Source organism: Anguilla rostrata, chromosome 4 (genome assembly GCF_018555375.3).
Source record: "Anguilla rostrata isolate EN2019 chromosome 4, ASM1855537v3, whole genome shotgun sequence".
In the NCBI taxonomy this organism is placed as follows: domain Eukaryota; kingdom Metazoa; phylum Chordata; class Actinopteri; order Anguilliformes; family Anguillidae; genus Anguilla; species Anguilla rostrata.
The window spans coordinates 14,016,923-14,038,717 of NC_057936.1; the positions used below are offsets into that span (position 1 = coordinate 14,016,923).

The 21,795-nt window shown below is 39.3% G+C and overlaps 2 protein-coding genes across 4 annotated transcripts in view; one reads left to right on the forward strand and one right to left on the reverse strand.

Annotated features, from left to right (window-relative positions):
* The window catches only part of LOC135252576 (progressive ankylosis protein homolog B-like), a 32,099-nt gene extending 29,298 nt beyond the window's left edge, over positions 1 to 2,801 (reverse strand). The window contains exon 1 of one of the 2 annotated variants that reach the window (XM_064330820.1): positions 1,730 to 2,801. Coding sequence is in view for 1 of the 2 variants with exons in the window: in XM_064330819.1 (XP_064186889.1) it covers positions 1,730 to 1,825 (96 nt within the window). In the remaining variant the exon portion in view is untranslated. The remainder of the gene's footprint in view (positions 1 to 1,729) is intronic. The other variant, XM_064330819.1, reaches the window with a different exon arrangement.
* Positions 2,802 to 18,586: 15,785 nt separating this feature from the next.
* Positions 18,587 to 21,795, forward strand: LOC135252578 (transcriptional regulator Myc-like). 2 transcript variants are annotated; one of them, XM_064330823.1, is made up of 3 exons: positions 18,587 to 18,830; positions 19,427 to 20,080; positions 20,641 to 21,795. In XM_064330823.1, exons 2-3 carry the CDS (start codon positions 19,432 to 19,434, stop codon positions 21,225 to 21,227), a joined length of 1,236 nt encoding a protein of 411 aa, XP_064186893.1. In that variant the 5' UTR covers positions 18,587 to 18,830; positions 19,427 to 19,431; the 3' UTR covers positions 21,228 to 21,795. The 2 variants fall into 2 exon arrangements, with proteins under 2 accessions (XP_064186893.1, XP_064186892.1); XM_064330822.1 differs by having other exon boundaries at positions 18,588 to 18,830; positions 19,423 to 20,080.

Consider the following 21,795-nt stretch of genomic DNA (forward strand, 5'->3'; position numbering starts at 1 on the left):
CTTATAATCTGCACTTTCATTATCTGAATTAACTGAAAAATGACCTTGCCCTACTTGAGGACCAAAACACCAGTACCTGTCACAATTAATTAAAGACTGTTTGTATCATACAAATGGAATTGTATTGAATTGCCTTATTTTGTGTTAACTTCTAAACATAATAAAACAGTTAGATGTGCCCAGCGCCACGTTGGGTTTTACCCCAACCTCGGGATTAAATGGAACATTTCACTCTTGGTACTTTTGGTCAGATTGCTAAAGAATTTCATTGTGGTGTGTAATCATAGCCAAGGTGCAGATTGTTTGCAAAAAAAAATAAAAAATCTATCTCTAGTAATATTTTCAAAATTGAGCCAAACACAAAATCTGTTCTCCCCAACAACCAACATCCAGTTACATCTGGTCATAAGCCTGTACTGAACTACTTTGCTTCGAAACACTGAAGGAAACCACAAAAATATAATAAATAATTACAGAAAAATGGGCTATGTAGTGGCAGATTAAGTAATTGTCAGGGCTGGTGTCAGTTTTGCATTTTAACGACTGCCTGAACAAGAAATCACTTGCAGCATTCCTCCACAACATAGATAAAGCAATGTGTACTTTTTCCGGTGTATCTTTTTCAATAGTGCCAGCTTTCATTACAGACATTTGAAATTTAGCAGATATTTTCAACCAGAGCAACTTACAGTGATTACATTTATGCATGCAACCCTTTCACCCAGCAGGATATTTCTTGATTGGTCAATTAAGCGTACATCAGCAGCAGCCCGCTAGGAATCTCAAGCGAAACCTTTCGGTTAAAAAAAAAAAAACAAAACAAACAAAAAAAAAACAAACACACACACACACAAAAAAGACCCAGTTCTCATTACAGTTCACTGGCGCCTGCTTGGTTTGAGCATAAATTAAATGAGAGTAGCAGAATTTATTTATTTAGTTAATCACTTATTTTATACATGTGTTTATTTATTTACAGTTTAATGGCATTGGTGAAAATGATTTTCAATATCTGGACATTGTTAATGTTTACTCAAATTTTCATGATCAAAAATGTTTCAAATATTTCCCCCCCTAAATATGAAAAACACGACATATGCTATTGCGTATTAAAACACACTCGTTGGTTTTTTGTTTACATATAGCTGAATTAGCCTGTCAAATCACCTGCCTTGTCCTAGCCAACAAGTTTGACGAAAAAATAAAACTACCAATGTGCGCGAGTTTGGCAGCACACGGGACAAAATCAGCCCATCCAAAAATGCACAATCATTCTCTTCAGACCGCAACGTATTGTTTCATTCCCGAAATCTGGATGTAGCCTATAGCTGTTCACGCACACACAGGTGATTCGGTCACATTGTTTTTGTCAACGTTACCGAGTCCCGTCCCTATTTTCTCAGATTCTTCGTAATAGTATGCTGCCCTTGCAACCTTTAGGAGCCGTGCTTATTACTAAGACAAGGTATAGCCATCGCGTTATTCAGTGCAGTCAATTGTTGAAAACATTGCGCATCTTATTGGTTATGCAAACCTTCCTGTAGGGAAGGTGGCATTCCATCAGCATTTATAGGAAAATTAAGCCCGCGCATTGGGGGAAAAGAATCTGAATTCTTCTTAGGCTAACAAAAACATCAATTCGTCGCGTCATTCTTTATATATCCATTAAATTACAACATCAACATCAACAACAACATTTAAGCACTTAATAAACAGAGAAAATACTTGCCTGTTCTCCAAGATCCATGGCTATGTTGGTGATTGCGAGAGGAACCAGAAATCGGACAAGAGGCCAGTAAGGTGCGAGCGCTAGGAATTTCACCATAATATTGCCTGGATGAGAGCACACTACATCAGCTGCTTGGGATCGGTAGGGAGGCGGTAGAAGACAACTGTCTATACCACTGATGTTCGGGGTGCTTTCTAGCAGAAGTCCGAAAAGACCAGGTATCCCCCTGCCCTCCAACAAAACAACAGCATCAAAAACAATGATCTAACGCAGGAGAAAAGAGGAGGGTTGCTCCTCCATTGTTCATCAGCGGTGGGGAAATAAAAAATCAAAATAAAACACGATTTCGCAAAAAGGGTCTGAAGCAAGTTAGTGGTGGATCGCGCACTGGCTCCCAGCTTTGCTATTCAGCTCCATAAGACCCAATGTCTTAATCATCCTTCGCTTAACAACACGTGGGGTTCGGCAAATTCAAACCGGTCCTCCATTCACGTCATGATTACTGAGCTGAAAAATAAGGTCTACCTGCATCAAACCACATAAACTCAGTGGCCGCGAAACTATTTCCCTGAACCCTTTTATCTGTCCCTTTCCCCTGTAAGTAACTGATGTAATGTGATTGGCGGATACATTATAAACTTACTTTGCCTACGTTAACTTGCGAAATGCGCCTCTCCCCTGTCTCTGTAAGTAGGCTGCATAACTAGTCCGTCGGTGGTGTTTTTATACGCACAGCGTCGCTGTAAGAAAGTGGAATTTCATCATCAACATTCTACGGAATGCCATATTCTGTCATGGAAAGTCACACTATGGGGTAGTCCTACACGGACGCCTGGCTTTCTGTGCACATATAAACACTGAGCTGTTAAAAATACCAGCAGTGTTTTTGAAGAAAACATGTAAACTCCACCCAGTGCACGCACGGCATGATCACCCATACCTTTCCACCAAATGCAAAAGATTTATACGAATATCTCCCAACATTTCTTTCCAACAGGACTTCCTCAAGAAGGATTACCTCCTCCTCTACTTCTTAACTTTTGTCTGGTCCTTGTTTCCTGTTTTGCTCTGACTGCCTGAACAGTGTGCATGACTGCTTTAAATGAAATGCCTCAAAAAAGTCACATGGCAAATGAACTGTAAGTAAAGCGCTGGATTGACTTAAATGGTGTACGGAAAATGTGTTTTTACCTGTCTTTATGTTCTTGGGTAGTCATCTAATTCAATCATAATAGTATACTTATAAAGGAGCTAGCCAACCAAGATGATATTGTTCAGTCCTAAAGTTAATACATGCCTCAAATTTGGATGCTTTATCAAATACTGTGAATGACTCAAGAGGTGACTCGCTCAAACTCAAACTTTGATTTGTTCTTTAAATTATCGAAGTGTATGCAAATCAAACATACACGTGAAGTAGGGCATTCTGTAGCTTTTATTTCATTGGGAGTTCATAGCATACAGTAGTCCATAATTATGATGAGGAACTATTTAAAAAATAATATTATAAAAGCATTTTTTCTCTTTATAATTGACTTCATTGTTCTTCAGGTATAGGGGTGATGGTGGGTTTCATGCAGTGCATACTATGCAGTTCAGAGTAAGGATAAGTCACTATGTTTTGATTTATAAAAAAACATTTTGCCTATGTTTAAAACTGATCTGTTTCTTTACCTGAATGTTATGTTACCTGTTATGGCTATACAACATATGTCATTGTTTGTTAATAAATACAAATTTAAAAAGCCTATAACCTTTAAATAGCCAGTTGTTAAACTGGATTATTATTAATGTAAACTGTACCATTGTAAAACCATGACTTTAATATTTGATAATCTCAACAATAGCAGTGCCAGTGATTGTAATTGTACAAATCAGGAATTGTTTTGGAATTTTATGGAGCTTCCAAGTTAAAGCCCATCCACTTATCCAAATACAAATTATTTTGTTGGTTGAATAAATACAGATGCAAATACAAATAGTGGCATCTCCCTCCACCCCTACTATGTACCAAGTTTATGCCCACATTATGTAAGTGTTGTACATATGCACATAGTTGACACTACAAGCATAACAAGGACAGGAGGTGACCATGTCAATACTATCTTCCTGTTTAACCAGGTACTTTGCATCACTGCTGATTACCCCCCCCCCCCCCCCCCCCAGTGCCTGCATTTTGTAGCAGGTCTCTAGGCTGATCTGACCTAGATCTTTGAAGTTCCCTACCACCCAGGACCAATCACAGAGGCTCTACACAATTGAGGTTAGGCCACTGTGCTCTAGTCATTTAAAGACTGCATGCGCACTGCCACACTGTTGATGTTTACCACCCATGCAAGTGCAGTTGCACTGATTGCAGTTGTATTGATAATGCACACTGGCAGATGACACTCCGTAAAATCGGTTTCTTGTACCTGCCATTATGCAATGCAAATGTTACTCTATGTCTTGTAATTCTGATATCAGGCCCACGTGAGGATATCCCTATTTGAGGTCCAGTTTGTTGTGTGCGACAGTCCTGTTCATACCCGGCAAAAGTTAATTTACTGTGGGAAGTGCATTGTCGGTCTCATGTCCAGGCACAGACTTATACACTTTGTCATTGTCATTTCTGGATCTGGTCCTGCTGCCAGTGGCATTGTCCACTTGTTCGATGATATCCAAAAAAATGATGTCCAAAAGTCTCCACAGGTAAAATGGTATAGATCTATGGGGCTGAGCAACAAATGTCACATTTCCACCTGTGTACAATTTTATATGCTTTGTGTTCATTTTGCTGCAATGGATTCACAGCCTGTCCGGGATGTATTCTTGTCTTGTCTTGACCCACTGCATGCTGGGATAGCCCCCCCCAACCCCCCCAAATGGATGGATAAATGTGCTCAGTTTACCCACCCCTTTGAACAGCTTGGGGTACTGTTACTGCAGCACACTTTTGAAATCTATCGCTAATGTTAGCACCCACAATATAATCTCCAGTTGGGATCTGAAGACTCCTTTTACAGGAAATGGGTCACTTGATGAGTAAGAACACAGCTTTCCGTCTGTAGCATGAATTACATACATTTATTTGCTTTGAGCATTTGCCCAAGTTTTTCTCATCTATACTTTGGCAGAAGGGCACCAGTGTCAATTAGCATGTGCGGATTGATACCATTCACTCAGAAATGTAACCTCGTCTAAATTACAGTCATTATTGAACATAATCTATCTGTTTTGGAGGTACTTCTTTCACATTTTAGACTCTTTAGTCACCTGCATGCCTGGTCACATGCTCCTTTACAATTCAGCCCGCGTGTGATCACAATTGTATCAAACTTTATCTGACCTGTATTTGGAGTCTATGTTCTGCCTTTGCTTATTTTTTCATATTTACCCTCCTATACACACAGTCTCTATCTCTTTAACACTTGTACTGTTGTGCATGGTGGACATTTACTGAGCCCAGAAGCAGAGCAGGTGAGTGACATTTTGGTAATGTAACAAAAGTATCTGTCTGACAGAGTGAGGTTCCATGGAAGTTGAAGTGACCAAATTAGCACAAAAGACACAAGAGGAATCACACTAAGTAAGTTTGTATTTCTGACATATAATGCAAGCCTGTGGTTTACTTTGAATTCTTCCTCTTGATTTAACTGTCTTCCACATATGGCACTTTGTATTTACATTTGATTTAAAAGAAAATACAGTGTGAGGCAAGGTTGACACATTTACACCTACAGTACAGTAGAGACATAAGCTGCTAAATAAATTTCCTCAATGAGGACAATACTGTTAATAACAGTGTTTTCATACAGTACCTAAAAATGTTCTCATCAACATTTCTTGATTATTGTTCTTAGACATTTTCTGGCTGTAGCCGCCATCTTGTGGATATTAAAGAGCAATGCAGCTATAACCAAAGCATGCACACAACTGCAGATGTGCAGGTTCAGTCTTTGTTCAGTCTTCCACAAACAAGGCATCAATAGAGCCTACATTTCACACCATGAGTTTAACAATAATCCATATTGTTGTTGAATTTATCTCAGACAATCAATCAGTTATAACTGAGTATGACAAATGATGACAATAACAGCACAATGTTTAGGTTTGTTGACACATCACATTTTACTGTAAACTCAGTGTAGTGTATTAGACATTTTTGTAAATTCTATAATTGTAAAAAAAATAAAATAAATAAAAACAGCAGAGTCACATAAACCAAAACACCTGTGGACATCACACGGATCAGTCAAAGAAAAAGTAGTGCTCTAAAGATTTCTATTAAAATTTCTTGCATAGTTTTCAGTTGGTTTATTGTCTCTTCTTTCACATTTCAACCTTGTGTGAAAACATGCTCATAGGAAGATACACTTCTCTTTGGCATCTACATAATAAGTAAAAAATCACAAGTACCATTTGTACTTCCTTGTTAAACTTTCCCCTCTGCACAGCTACATAATTTTAATGATGTCCGTGAGCCATAAGGAACATATTTTTGCTCTTGAGAAAATTTAAATGATTTTATAATGTAGTGATGTCATTCAGCAGCTCATTTATCTGAATTAGACAAATATGGTCATATCATTTGTATTATTTGTCTGAACTGGATAAAAAATTGTCTATTTCATTTGTACTCATGAATTTTTTTTTAAAATTTTAATTGTTCAAACATTAACAAGCATTGTTTTATCGTATCATAATTGAAGTGTAAATAAAATATATCCACATATATATATATATATATATATATATATATATATATAATATATATATATATATATATATATATATATATATATAATAAATAATTAACTTTATTTATATAGCATTTTTCAAACACAAAGTGCTTCACCGTACAGGTTAAAAAGCAGCAGTTATAAGCAATAAAATTTGTTTTTTACATTTATTTGTCATACATGAAAGTATACCTGCAGCACCACAAGCTCTGATCCACAACTTTTGTATAAAATATATCTCTTAGGAACTTCCTCAGGCATAATTTTCCTTTCAAATTAGGATTCATATAATGCTTCATGTAAAACTTGAATGAATGAATGAATGAATGAAAATGCAAAATTAATAATTTTTTTGCATGAAAGATAAGAGGTCACATGAACTGCACAGGTAATATAACAGACATTTCTAAAACATTTTAAATATATTTTACTTTATACTTTATCTTCACTGAATTATCACTGCACAGTATTGAACATCTGCCATTTCTAAGTGTGAGTACTGAAGATGTTGTACTTTCCCCATGGTCTACAATGAAACTTAAAATAATAGTGCATCAATGTTTGATGCTCCTTATGGAATGTTTAATACATCCCTGAAAGTAGCCTGAATATAGTGGTGATCATCTCTTGTTTTCATTTTATGAACCAATTTGAATTTACATTAAATATTCCTGTATCTGTAATAAAAAATACAAATTGTTATATTTAATGTATTAATTTCAATAGGTGTGTTGATTAATTGGTCATGATTAAAATTCATCTGATGTTTCAATTTGAGTACCGAATACACATGGTCACTATAAATTCAACATTCTCTGTAGTGCACCTGTGTGGCCCTGATGATGGTAGTGATCCCATGAACATAATGTCTCAATACATGTAAAAGTGCTATTCATTAATGAGTATTTAGGACATTTGATATCATGGACAGCCCCATTAGCGTTAGTTTGTATAATTGGGTCAATACTTCAGTATGAACCTCCACGTGGAGGTCATTAAAATGCTAAAACAGCAGACCAGAGAAAAACCAATGGAATGGATATTTTCGGTTGATATAGGTCAGGTCAGATGGTCTCTCCAGATTTGTATACTGTATTACTTTAATTACTTACCATTTCACTGCTACGCTTCATCACTTCAACATTTCTAGTTTCAAGCAGGGTTTACAGTTTTTGTCTGTTCCTATCGAGTCTTTGTATTCATCCCGACTCTTATGCTTACAGTAAACATACAGTGACCTCCATAATGTTTCGGACAAAGACATTTTTTCTTTATTCGACTCTGATTACTAAGTAACTAAAATTAAGTACAAACTGAGTTACTGAAATTTAGTTTACTTAGCAATAAAACAATTCACATGTGGTTAAATTGTGCACATTCTCTGCTTTTATTTAAGGGTATTTATACATTTCGGTTTCATCATGTAGAAATTACAGAACTTTTTATAGATAGCCCCCCCCCCCCCCCCATTTGTCTTCATTGATAATGTAAGTGCTGATAGCAGCAGCAGAATTAATTCCGAAGTGTACAGAAGCATCGTATCTGCTTAAATTCAACCAAATGCGTCCAAACTCATTGGACAGCACATCATCCTGCTGCAAGACAATGATCCCAAATGCACCGCTAAACCAACAAAGGAGTTTTACTAAGTCAAAAACGGGAAAATTCTTGACTGGCCAAAGTCATTCACCCAAGCTGAATCAAAGTAAAAATGTGTTTCACATGCTGAAGAGAAACGCTAAGGCAATTATCCCCCCAAGAAAAGCAGGAGCCGAACATGGATGCAGTACAGGCCTGGCAGAGCATCACCAGAGAAGATACTCAGGACCTGGTGATGACTATGGGTCACAGACTTCAAGCAGTCATTGCATCCAAAGGATGTGTAACAAAACATGTTAATTGTTTGATTACAAATATAAAAGTGTGGAGTACAGGGCCAAATCAACGAAAATATATTGTCCCAAATATTGAGCTCACTGTAGATTGGATCATCTTCTATTTAATTTAGGCATAAATTGCGCCCTCTGGTGAGCACTTACATTTTTACGCCTTATGTTATATCCAGATTATTTTTATTCCCAACTTCAGCCATAGAGCTGAAATAAGTATCTGTATAAGGTATATGTATTAATCATTTTTAAATCTTAAACCATGTTCTGCAGAAAATCATGTGGCAAAAATTCCAAGTCAGTGTTTTTGTTGCCGGTAGCAGAAAAAACAAATTAATATAAATTCTGCGAAACACCTGGGGTATACAATATTGATTTAACTTGTAGTTATTTATCTCACAACCTGACTTGGCATGAGTATACTGGAGCAATACATGTTGCATAGCAGTTATTATTTCAATAACAGTGAAATGCACTTTACACAGTGACTTATTTTTCAATAGAATATGGATACAAGAATAAAATAATTTCAATCCGGGTCCCATACTGTCCTGTAAATTTAGAAAGGCCATTTCAATATCAAAGTATTTTAAACTACACAATACAATCATTTCATTATAGTTCAATTTCCTGGTTCAGCCTCAAACTTGAAAGATAACCTCTTTATCAATAGCTGGCTAAATCACTTGGTGATGGTGTAATTGTACATTTCTATACAGCACAATGTGGCAGCACAGTGCACACTTCCTGGTTCAAAATTAAAGGAAGTACAGTAAGCAAATTCATGGCTGACATCACACATTATTCCAACAGTCAAGTAAGCAAGATACAGTAGATTTCCTGGATGTGTTCTTGTACACTTGGGAAGAAAATTGTGGCTTGCCTAGAGGCAAATTTTAGCTCCATCCATGTGGCTACCAGAAGCCTTTGTGATATGGCTTTGCAATCTATTCAAATTCCAAAAGGAATGTAGTGGCTTATACATTTTTGTACAAATGTTGCTTGTGAACAAGCATCTTGTTATCTCAACATATTTGTTTCAAAACACTGAAAGATATATTTTGTCTCTTGAAACATGTCAGTATCAGAATACTTACAGTACAGTATATGTAAGATCAGGTATCTTTATCTAAAATCCTGGATGACCAAGCATTTAAGCCATTGATTGGCTAGAGTCTGCATACCTTGTTTCCAAAAAGGCTTAAATTGGTTGCTGAATGAAAACCAAAAAACCTGTGGATACTGTGGTCCTCCAGGACTTATGAGTAAAATTATGTGAGATAATGAAAGTACAGTGGGGTCCAAAAGTCTGAGACCACATTGAGAATCTATAATATTTTCACGTAAACCTGGAAATAATCAGAAAGTTTGAGGATTCAGAAACATTAAAATGAAGAAGAAATATTTAAGATTATGCACTATTTCTAGGTCAGCAATCAAATTTAAGCAAATTTATACACATACTATTATACTGCTATTTATACAAATACATTGTACAAAAGGTCAGATTTCCTTGAGTTGTATCCCTTCCATTGAAGCATGCGTTCAGATGACAGGTGGATTTGATCTACTCATCAGAGGCTCGTTCAAGTAACTCAACTTGCAGCCAGTGTTCACCTGTTATAAATATGGCTGTGCCTCAAGTTTCCAGCAAATCATTGCTTACTAAGTAGCATTGTGATAGAGGGAAACATGAAAGTGTCAGAAGTCAAATTGTTATTCTAAGCAAAGAGGGGCTTTCTCAGCGTCAAATCATGGCTAGACTAAAGGTTTCTAAAAGGGCAGTGCATGGAACTCTAAAACGCTTTGCAGACACTGGATCAATTGTATCCAAAAAACGATCAGGAAGACCAAAAATGACCACACCATCAGAAGATCAATACATCAAGCTTAGTTCCCTGAGAGATAGAAAAGCAACTTCATCACAGATACAAAATTTGCTAAATAAAGAACGCAAGACTCCAGTCAGCAAAAGTACTGTCAAAAGAAGGCTGTCTTGTAGTGGTCTCAGAGGACGAGTAGCAGTTTCTAAACCACTTCTCAGGAGGGGAAACAGGGCCAAATGCTTGGGGTGGGCTAAGAAATACCAGCATTTCACAGTGGATGACTGGAAAAAAGTCCTATTTACTGATGAATCCAAGTTTGAGATTTATGGCAGTAACAGAAGGGTGTATGTAAGGAGACGAACAGGAGAGAGAATGATACCGCAGTGTATCAAACTCACAGTGAAACATGGTGGTGGGAATATTCAAGTCTGGGGGTGTTTTGCCTACTCTGGAGTTGGACACCTGCACCGAATTGACTACACCCTGACCAAGGAGAAGTACCACTCCATTCTATACCCTCTGGTTTGCATCTTTGTGGAGAAGGATTCATACTGCAGCAGGATAATGACCCCAAACACACCTCAAAGCTTTGCAAGAACTACTTGAAGACCAAAGAAGTCCAAGGAGTCCTGACTGTCATGGACTTTCCTCCACAGACACCTGACCTCAACCCCATTGAACATTTATGGGGGCACTTGAAGACTGAGAAAGCCACGCATTCTGTGACATCACGAGAAGCTCTTTGGAACATTGTCAAATCATGCTGGGATAAACATGGGTCATCAGGTTATTCACAAACGTGTGGAGTCCATGCTAGCTCGAGTGCATGCTGTCATTAAAGCAAAAGGGGGACATGCCAAATACGAAGATATTCTGAAGTTCATGTACATTTTTCAAAAATTCAACTTTTCAGTCAAATTGTTAAGCTGATATTATCATTTGTAATGAAAGAATTAGTTATACATTCAAAACAAATGCAAAATAGAAATATCTTGACTAGTGGTCTCAGACTTTTGGACCCCACTGTATATTCCAAATGTAACCAATTTTATTAATATTGTGTACTACTTTCATATTCAACAGTCTGCTTGGAAGTACATATCCCTGAATACACAAGAATGCAGTAAACACATTTGCTTTTTGGGGCATAGGAGGTCTATTGTGTGGCAGGAGAGGGTTAGGGTTAGTGTTAACAATCCTAATTGACCAGTGATCTGCTTATCAAACTATAATCTTTCAAAAAAGCACAGTTTAACTTATGTACATCAGTTAGAAACAATTTGATCCTCTTTAAATTTGCTACACATTTGTACCTTACAGTGATTAAAAGTCATAAATGTAATTCTATTCAGTGGCTAATACACTTTGAGCTGTTTATATTGCCTGTACAGAAAAAATTTAAGGCCAGCATAGACCTGAACCTTAGGCTACAACAAGATCAGTGATCCGTAAACTAAACTTCCTATTTCTCTGTTCATACACTCAATACCGTAAGCATTACAGATCAAATTTTGTGATGCGGTCATGAAAAAGACTAATGCCTGAATTGAATAAACATCCATCCTTAACTTCGCCTAGCAATTAAAGCCTTATGTCTTTCAGTGCAAATACATTTTTTAATTAGCATTGGTGCTCGCCCAGCTGTGCTGAACTCTCGCATTTAATTGCAAGCCAAGAGTTAATAAATTATCGATTAAATGCAGGCCTGGCTCCACGTATTCTTTTTGCAGATGACCCCTTTTCTCTGAAGACCAGCCAACAGGGGTAAAGAGCGGAAGCTAAATCTCAAACGGAGCGACGGCCCTTGACGCTGCTGAATTTCCACCTCTTTGATGCGGTTACGGTTTCTCAATCCCCGCGGTCAGAACGCCCCGTCGCACTGTTGACCGAATGTCAGTCGCTCTGCTGATAACACAACCGCGTCTGTTGTCTGAGCAGCCCGGACGGGGACACTGTCTGATGTCCAATTTGTCAATGATTGTGGGTTCCTTCATCCTGAAGAGATTGAACAGAGTTCAAGGCGGAACACATCCCACCACAAAGAGCCCCAGTGATACAGGTTTCAGTTAGCTGTACATCCCCTGTTCCTAAAGAACAAGGATGAAACTAAATGAGCACGTGTGAAGTCAGTTCTGAAACGAAGCCTACCTTCCAGCTCTCTGGCATCAGATGCATTCCATGCTCTGTCCAACTTCTCTTATCAAGGACGAAGCACCGGTAGCAGCCATATGTTAAGTGCTGATAGCTTATCGGTGATTAGAGATCGCCGTTGCGATTCCCCGGAATGGGGAACAAGGCAGTCTTTTGAAACGCACTCTAGAAGTGCGTACCTTTTGCTGCTATCCACCACCTCTTTGTTTTCTCTTTGGCGGAGAACACAGTGTACAGTTTCTGTTGATGAATTGTTTGATGAATGCATGCAATGGGATAGGTGTGTTAAAACCTTCATCGCCTTAACTGGGGGCAGGAGAATGCTCTGCCATTCTTGCATATGTGGGGTCATTTGGCCACTTTTTGACCGCTTTAAGACAACAGCCATTCCACATTCTCTCTATGGTACTTATATTAATGTCCTGAAGCGACCAATAGAAAAAAGAATCACAAGACCAAGTTTAAAAAAAACCTCCATCTCCAAGTCAATCCCAAGTCACAGAGGGCTGAGTCCAAGTCAATTCACAAGTCATGTTTATTACGACTTGAGTCAAACTAAAAGTCCAAGACCTGGACTTGAGTACTACAAGACTGATAAAATCCAGGGTGCTCCAGGTAGTGTTGGTGGTGTCCACCTTTCCAATCCTCTCATCTGACCTGGCTCTAAATGGCCATTTTGAGCTGTAAACCTCTGCAAATGTACATGTAACACTTATCTCTCGACTGAGAGGGGTAAGTTTCAACCCTAGCAGTGGAGGCTAGAGAGCTAATTACCATGTCACACAACAACAGATGTTCATTTGAAATGATGTCTCAATATTCAAGCAAACTATATAGCAAATAGTTTGATGAGTCAAACATTAAATATTCAAATTTTAGATTAACCCAAGAGTACAACTTCCTCTTGAAGCATCTATTTGCATAAATTCTTTTTACTGTGATGCTCCCTGGCATTATATATTACTACCGCTCACCTCATTGGCTGTGGCGATCATTGTCAACTTAAACCACAGCCTGATTTCTATTGGCTCACACCAGCTTTGTTGCAGGGCAGAGATAGCACATGGATCTTTTTCTGCCCAACAGAAATTAAACCATGCAGGACCATAATTAAATCTTCGCTTCGCTTCTGGTTCCAGTATAGGAGAAGTCCCTGCTGTTGTATAGGGTGGACAGGTGCTCCAGCCTATATGGTTTGTATCTTGTATGTAGGCCACTGCAGACAACCGTCAGCTGAGTTGGTTGTGTTTGCTCTGACCTGTGAAGTTCTGCTGTTAGAATAAATTATTACATATTTCAAAAAGGAATATTTCATTTTATACGCACAATGGACACATGTAAGGGAGCCAGTATTACAACATGCTTTTCCTCTTTGGGTTCAAAGCCAGTGGACATATGTGTCCGTAACTGCATTGCTATTATTGGCACATCAGCGGCCCAATGACTGTGGTACAGCTGAATGTGTCTCATTATGCCACCGTAATTTCTGATGCAAGCTCAAAAAATAAACACAAAGCAGCTTTGTGTCTGTACTGGTCTATTAAATCCCGTGCAGTGCGATGTCTATCCTTACAAGGGCGTGTGCGCCAACAGAGTGGAAAGGGGGGCAGAAATTGGGCGAGGGCATGCCAGGCCATGACAAAGATAAGGGCTTGTGGGCCTCCGGGGCGTCATGTCGAGCAGCTGAAGATGTGGTTCCAGGAATGGCGATGTGCCTCGCGGTCTCCAACCGAATCCCCACCGACCAACGGGCAGGGACCTGGCTGAGCCGCGCGTAACTGGGCACGGCGTCTATTAGGGAAGGAGGGCTTCATCCACTAACGTACGCCCCACGTCATCCGAGCGCTAGCGATCGTTCTTTGCGCTGCGGTGCGCTTGTCTGCCTGTATTGGCTGTAGGTGAAATGCAGTACATCGGCGTAACAAAAGAGCTGGTTTGGAGCGCGGTCTTCACAGGAGATCATGTGCCTGCACACTCCACTGACAAGTGCACTTCGCAGCCACGAGACAGGGTGGCAAATACCACTGGGCATTCCAAACTGGGAGAAAAAAAATCTAACTGAGAAATAAGAGCTTGTTTACAACGACAATGATTTATAATCAAGTGGGGAATGCAGAGGAAAGAAAGCATGGCACTGTACAAGCGGCTGTATGAAACACGAGCCATAAACGAGACCCCGTAAATTACAGCCAGCAACAACTCACTCTGCATTTTAACCTCACAAGCGCAGTAATGGTCCAAGCAGCACAAAGACTCACAGAGAAGTCTGTCATTATCATGGGGTCGGGGATGCCGCTGCCTATGTGAATCCATGATACATTGTCCCATTGTGCAATTTTGGCCATTAACAAGTATAATCACCTCAGAAGTACAACCGGCACATGGTTTATTGCATTACTCTGACTACCGTCTCATTTTTTTTCATTGCGCTGACACTTGACAAATGCGGCTTGCTACCCAGTCGCTGAAACATATTATTAATTAACATGGTATTTAAGATATTACGAGCGATTATCAGCATGAGATTAATTACAGGAAAATAAAACGGTCAATTTATATCCATTGAGAATATATGCCAGGTTTCTGGTCACCATGAAGTGTATATGATGTCATTATTTCGAGAGCGAACCAAAAAGGGCCAGTATGGGTACAGGCTTCTATTCCAACCAAACAGTTACACACCTGATTATACTAAGTCTTTGCTAAGATGCAGGTTGATAGATGCATGATTGATAGATGCAGGTGTGTAACTGCTTGGTTAAAACAAAAGCCCGCATCCACACTGGTCCTTTCTGAATAAGATTGAGGACCCCTGCATTCAAATGTTTTGCCAGACTAAAATTAAGACTGACTGTTTGATCTATGGGGGAGCACTGTACCATTTTCCACTATAAATAATCCCATGTATTGTTGTTCATATATAGAAGTCCATATATGTAAAACTCTATGTAGTCTATGCAAGTATACACAACTTACGCAAATGAATCTGGGTTAAAAATAAATGTGCAGAGTTGAAAAATAAACCTTGAAACGGAACTAGACTTTAGACATCTCTCCGGATTTTTCAGCCTTCTGCAAATCAATCAACCAATTATAAGGAGAAGCGCCAAGAGACATTTAGTGATGAGGCCTCTCTTGCCAATGTATGTTCAGGGACAATTAACAAAGCTCACGGTAATATGTGCAAATTGGGTGTGATCACTGTAATCAGGAACACTATGTGAACCAGTTTACACAATTACGTAGCGCATCTTAGCTTCACAGATTCCCTGCATTTTCCAGATTAAGCAAAGATAAAACCATGTGAATGCTGAAGCGTTAAAGCTCGCATTCCTGCATCCAAGGCATAAAAACAGTATCCAGTCTGAACTCACAGCCTCTTGCGTTTCATCAGAAGTCCAGAACCGAAGCGACCCGCACTGCCACAGCCTACTGATGACACATACAGTACTGTGCAAAAGTCTTAGGCACCTGTAAAAAAAATGCTGTACAGCAAAGATGCTTTCAAAAATAACGAAATGAAAGGTTATAAATATCGAAAAAATAACATAAAGAGCAGTAAATAGTTAAAAACAAAATAAAATCAATGTTTGGTGTGACCACCCTTCGCCTTTAAAGCTACATCAATTCTCTTAGGTACACTGTCCGGGAAGAAAATCGGCTGGTAGGTTGTTCCAAGCATTTTGGAGAACTTGCCACAATTCTTCTGCAGATTTTGGCTGTTTCGTTTGCTTCTGGCTTTCCAGGTAATCCCAGAGAAGTTTTTTATCTGAAAAGTAGTCTATTACTTAAAATATTACTTTTTTAACAAAATACAAAAATGTATCTGTAAATTTTCATTTTTTGGAAAATTCATGTTTGGAAATCTCAAATTTGCTCTTTTCTACTGATACACTAATGCAGAAAACAAAAAATAAACATCTAAAACGAAATATATACTATATATTATATTTAAAAATTTAGGGTGCCTAAGACTTTTGCACAGTACTGTATCTAAAGCAACATTAAGCGCTTGTCGATCATCATTACTTAATTATCCCAAATGTTCAGAAATAACAGACATGGATATGTGGATTAGAGCTGAACAAAGCTTACAGCCAACCCATCTAATTTTCATTGAAATATTCTGTCTGGCAGATCAACACCTCTGCAAGACAAATACCCATTATACAGAACATAAAGAAGGAACTAAACTTTTAAGAAGAAATACCTTATTCTGGCCAATGTGGAAAAAAATGTATACTAAGCATTCTTGATATAAACTTCAATCATACTTAAAGTATTCTTAAGTATAAAATAGTATACTTCAGGAATATTTCAGAACTTTTTTCACATGGGAGGCTCTTGGGAATGCTTTAACTGGTTATAAAGGGACGGTTCTGAAACCAGCGTGCTGCTGCCACAAAGCCAGTTTGTCTTTTCTTTCAAAACCCCACACACCTAAGGGAGCACCTCGGCAATCAAAGCTCATCAAAGAGATTGGATGGCGTCTCCCCTCTCCGCTCCTCCGTGGAGGTCGTGAGGGGCGCCATTCTTCAGGTGTGCGCGCTCACCTGATACCCGGCCATCTGGAGGCGGCTGCTCCTCGCCTCTTCCCTCCGGCCGTCTCCTTTGCCCACCTGCCTTTTGAACGCCGCGGCCATTTCTCAGACCCCCGGTTCTGAGTCACCTGCCCCTCCCTTGCGCCTGAAGCACGTGCCCCACCGCCGACCCGAACTCCTGCTCACTCCCCGCCCCCCCCCCTCCCCCAGATGTCTACACCTGCTCCCGTTCGCTTTCAGAACCCAAATTCCCACTGCAATGGGAACTAGTAAAAAGGATTATGCCAACGTGTGAAACTGATGCGAGCGTAAGGCTATACATAATGAATAAATAACAGTTACAATGGCTATATACGAAAAAAAAGAATTCACAGAATTTACTACAATCGCACCATAATTCATACATGGTCTCTCGCGTTTTTATTGACCTGTAATAAAAGAACATCAAATGTTAATATTGTAACAGATGAAAAACTCTTTTGCTATATACTGTAAATTTAAAACATGTTTACTGACCCATCGAACCGAAATACTGAACTTTGGCACACTGAACTTTTTCCATGACACTGCAGTGTTTACCTATTTAATGCATCCGTGCTTTCAAACACCAGAGGGCGTAACATACCAGTTTTTGCCTGTGGCTCTGTCCCTCATTAGATTTGATGAATGAAGCAAAGCTGCAGTACGAAAAGCATACAACTCCAGTCTGGAACTGAAGGATGTCACAAATGTTTAACTCCTAAGAACACATTTCACAAAAGGCACTCAATTTACAATAATTCTAAACTTACGATGACACTTTCATGTTTTACTGTGTCCAGCTAACTACTCCCTACGTGCATTTATTCCCAATATGCTGCACTAGTACCAAATATGACATTAACTACATTTAAAATGGCAACTGTAGCTATTGATGGAAAGCTAAATCAATCTAAATTCATAATACAGTATGAATTATATAAAGGTTATGCTGGTTATAGTAGCCTACACAGTAGAAAAAAAACAGCCGGCGATAAGCAGAACATGTCTAAAAATGTGTCTACTGTTGTAAGGTTAAAATAACGTTAACTTGGTGGACAGCTATTTCTTGCGAATCATCAATCTCATCGGCTGAGACAGTGGCTAGACTACCCGGGTTAGTTAACGTTAGGTAAACAACATACATTTTATTTTAGGACATCCGTGCGCTCACGTTTTGACGCACCATTAAATTATCAATTCAGATGTCTAGCTACATGTTGAGATTTTATCGCTTGCTCGTTAACATAAATGCTTTAAAAACAGTATGATGACACTGAAACGGAAACACATTTGTTTCATATACATTTTAGGGACAAACTCATACATAAGTGCGAAGGTCATAGCAACATTTGGCAGCAAACTTACAACTTCAATTGCCACCATAGAAGCCGAAACAACCATTGTAAACACTCCTTTCTGTTTTCACATTCACACCAAGTCAATGTGCTGTTACTACGACCCTCCCACAACGAAGCACAACGAAAAACTTCCGCGTAAACTAGTACTAATCGTACGATAATTTATATCCATTATATCGAAGATTTATATGTTTGAATCGAAGGACTAAAATGAATTTAAGGTGACCTGATGCAAAAAAATTACAACAGATATAAACTGGCCTTAGAACGCAATATTCACTTGGCGGGAAATGGCGGAAGGATATATATACAGGGAGTGAAGAAAAAAAAACCAATCCGTAGTATTAAAACCCGCGGGAGCTGATGATCTTATTCTTGCAGCAAATGGAAAGCCGTGCAGCGGTCTTCGCAGTTTAGAGTACGAGCTGCATGCCTAACTAGACGCATAACAGGAAAGTGAGGACTTAACCCAAGCATTGGCGAGGACTACTCCCACTTTGGAATATTACTTTCACTTGGCACTTACCGGCGTGGTTTATTTATACACATTTTCTCATCGAATTGAGTTTTCCATTTGTCTTTGTCACTGACACGGTAAGACATTTGCTTATAATTTAGCTAACGATGGTTGAAAGTGTCCGTTTAGTTGACTTCGTAAATTTTGTGTTTTTCCGATGCGACTTGTAGCTTGCTCATTAAAATATGCTTTTCGTAGTGATTGTCTGGGTTTGACACAATTAATCATTTAGCTATGCAAGTTAAATAGGGTTTGAAGGGAATTATCCATTTAATTAGAACTAGTACTGACATAGACATGAAATGACCTGTGCACTGTTAACAGCAGAAATCTAAATTGCCGGCTGCTTTTGTAAGCTGTCAGCTGCTGTTTTGACGTGCAGTGTCTCGCGCATATTTTGAATGATCTTTGGAATTCTTGGTCCCTGGAAAACGGGAATTTTATGTAGTTGCTTTAATAACGTCATATATATTTTCAGTGAGGCATTTTTTTGTTGTTTCTGTTCTAATTTTCCAAGTTTATCGTTAGCTATCTCGGTGGCACCAACGTAATGTTTGCTAGCTGTTTCATTATGTATTATATATTTGTAGTATGCACACTGCTATATCCAGCGCAAATTAACATTTAATGTGAGGGTGTTAAAATAACGATATATTCGTTCTTTCGTAGGCAGTCACCATGCCGCTGAATTCAAGTTTGGCGAGTAAGAACTACGATTACGATTATGACTCCATCCAGCCCTACTTCTACTTTGACAACGAAGATGAGGATTTTTACCATCCGCAACGTAGCCAGCTTCAACCACCGGCTCCCAGCGAGGACATCTGGAAGAAATTTGAGCTGCTGCCCACTCCTCCACTGTCCCCCAGTCGGCGACCCTCTCTGTCCAGCATATTCCCTTCAACGGCAGACCAACTAGAGATGGTCACCGAGTTTCTTGGGGACGACGTGGTCAACCAGAGTTTCATTTGCGATGCGGACTACTCCCAGTCCTTTCTCAAGTCTATCATTATCCAGGACTGCATGTGGAGCGGCTTCTCTGCTGCCGCTAAACTGGAGAAAGTGGTGTCAGAAAGACTTGCTTCACTTCAGGCTGCTAGGAAAGAGTCCTCACTTACTGACACAACGGGCAGCAGCACGAGTCGGTTGAATGCCAGCTACTTGCAAGACCTTAATACCTCCGCGTCGGAATGCATAGACCCGTCAGTAGTCTTTCCATACCCACTGACCGAAACCTCCAAATCCAGCACGATAACGTCACCCCCGATTTTGGCTTTAGACACACCACCAAACAGTGGTAGCAGCAGCAGCAGCGGTAGTGATTCAGGTATGTTCAATCGACTGTTATTGATGTAATTTGTTCAGGCTTTTATGCATAATACGCAGGTAAATGTTTTTACTCTGTTCAAAAAGTTTGCTTGTACAGCTTTTTAGAGCTGGCACATTTTAAACGACGAGAGAAAATATTATTAATTAGCTGAATCTCAACCCCATTAGTGGGAGTTCTGAGTACTATTACCGGTGCATAGTTTTGCGAACCCTGCAGGCAGTCTTGTCGTTGATGTCAGTGATGTAAAGCGTTAAATTATGCTACGGGTCAGCTGACCATGTCGGTCAGATAACCATGTCGGTGGCAACTGCATATGATTTTTTTAATTTATTTTTTAACCACACCCCCTTAATTCAAGCTGTAGTCTAGCCTAATGAAGGGTAGGGTTCAATGCTGCAATGTTCAGAAAATATCAGCTGATGAGAAAATGGGCGGGGAGCAGGAATGCTGACATTTGTCTTTGAGGAATATTATGCCAATATTCTGTCTTCCGTTAACACTGCTTATTTGAAAATGTCCATCTTTTTAATAATTATTTTTGTTCCCTCTTAATGCAGAAGATGATGATGATGACGATGATGAGGAGGAGGAGGATGAGGAAGATGAAGAAGAAATCGATGTTGTCACAGTGGAGAAGAGGCAGGCGGTGAGAAGGTCCGACTCGAACGTGCAGGGAGTCCCCAGCAGACCTCACCACAGCCCTCTCGTTTTGAAGAGGTGCCATGTGCCCATCCACCAGCACAACTACGCCGCCCACCCGTCCACGCGGAATGAGCAGCCCGCTGTCAAAAGGCTAAAGCTGGAGAGCAGCGGCAGAGTGCTCAAGCAGATCAGCAACAACCGAAAATGCACCAGCCCCAGGACGTCCGACTCTGAGGATAATGACAAAAGGAGGACTCACAACGTGCTCGAGCGCCAGAGGAGGAACGAGCTCAAGTTGAGTTTCTTTGCTTTGCGGGATGAGATACCGGAGGTAGCGAACAATGAGAAAGCCCCTAAAGTTGTCATACTCAAGAAGGCCACAGAGTGCATCTTCAGCATGCAAACGGATGAGCAGAGACTTGTTTCGCTGAAAGAACAGTTGAGGAGAAAGAGGGAACATTTGAAACAAAGGCTCGAACAGCTGAGGGACTCTCATGTATAAGTTTACATGATGAAAGGACTCGTATTTTTAAGCCTCTAGACATTTCTTTTGCAAATTTAAAGACTTGCTGTGTATAGTTGTGATGTTGCATGCAAATGCAAAAGTTTTGAATTAAGATGTCAACTACACAACCTTTGGAATCCTGTCGATTTCAGTGGTTAACTGCCTCAGTTAAACTTAAGGAAAGGTGGTGAATTAGATTTATTTGTATTTAAGTCATTTATTTTTATTAATAAAATATACAAAAGCAGGGCATGTCATTTGACGGCCTTAACTTAAATATTAATTTGTTTTGTTTTTTACGTTTTTGTAAATAAGGATTTCATATTTGCTAAGAAATGTATTTTTGAATGTCAGCAATGTCCAGACAGGAATTGGTTTCATCAGATAGTATATGGCTTGCCATAAATGTTCTTTTGATTCTAAATCATAAATGCATTTCTTTAAGAACCTTGCCTTGGACTGTTTATTTTTTTAACTGAACGTGGTCGCGCAAAGATTTGAATCTCATTTTGAAGCTGGCACTTGATCATGCTGTCTGTATGACCAGAATAAATGAATACACAAA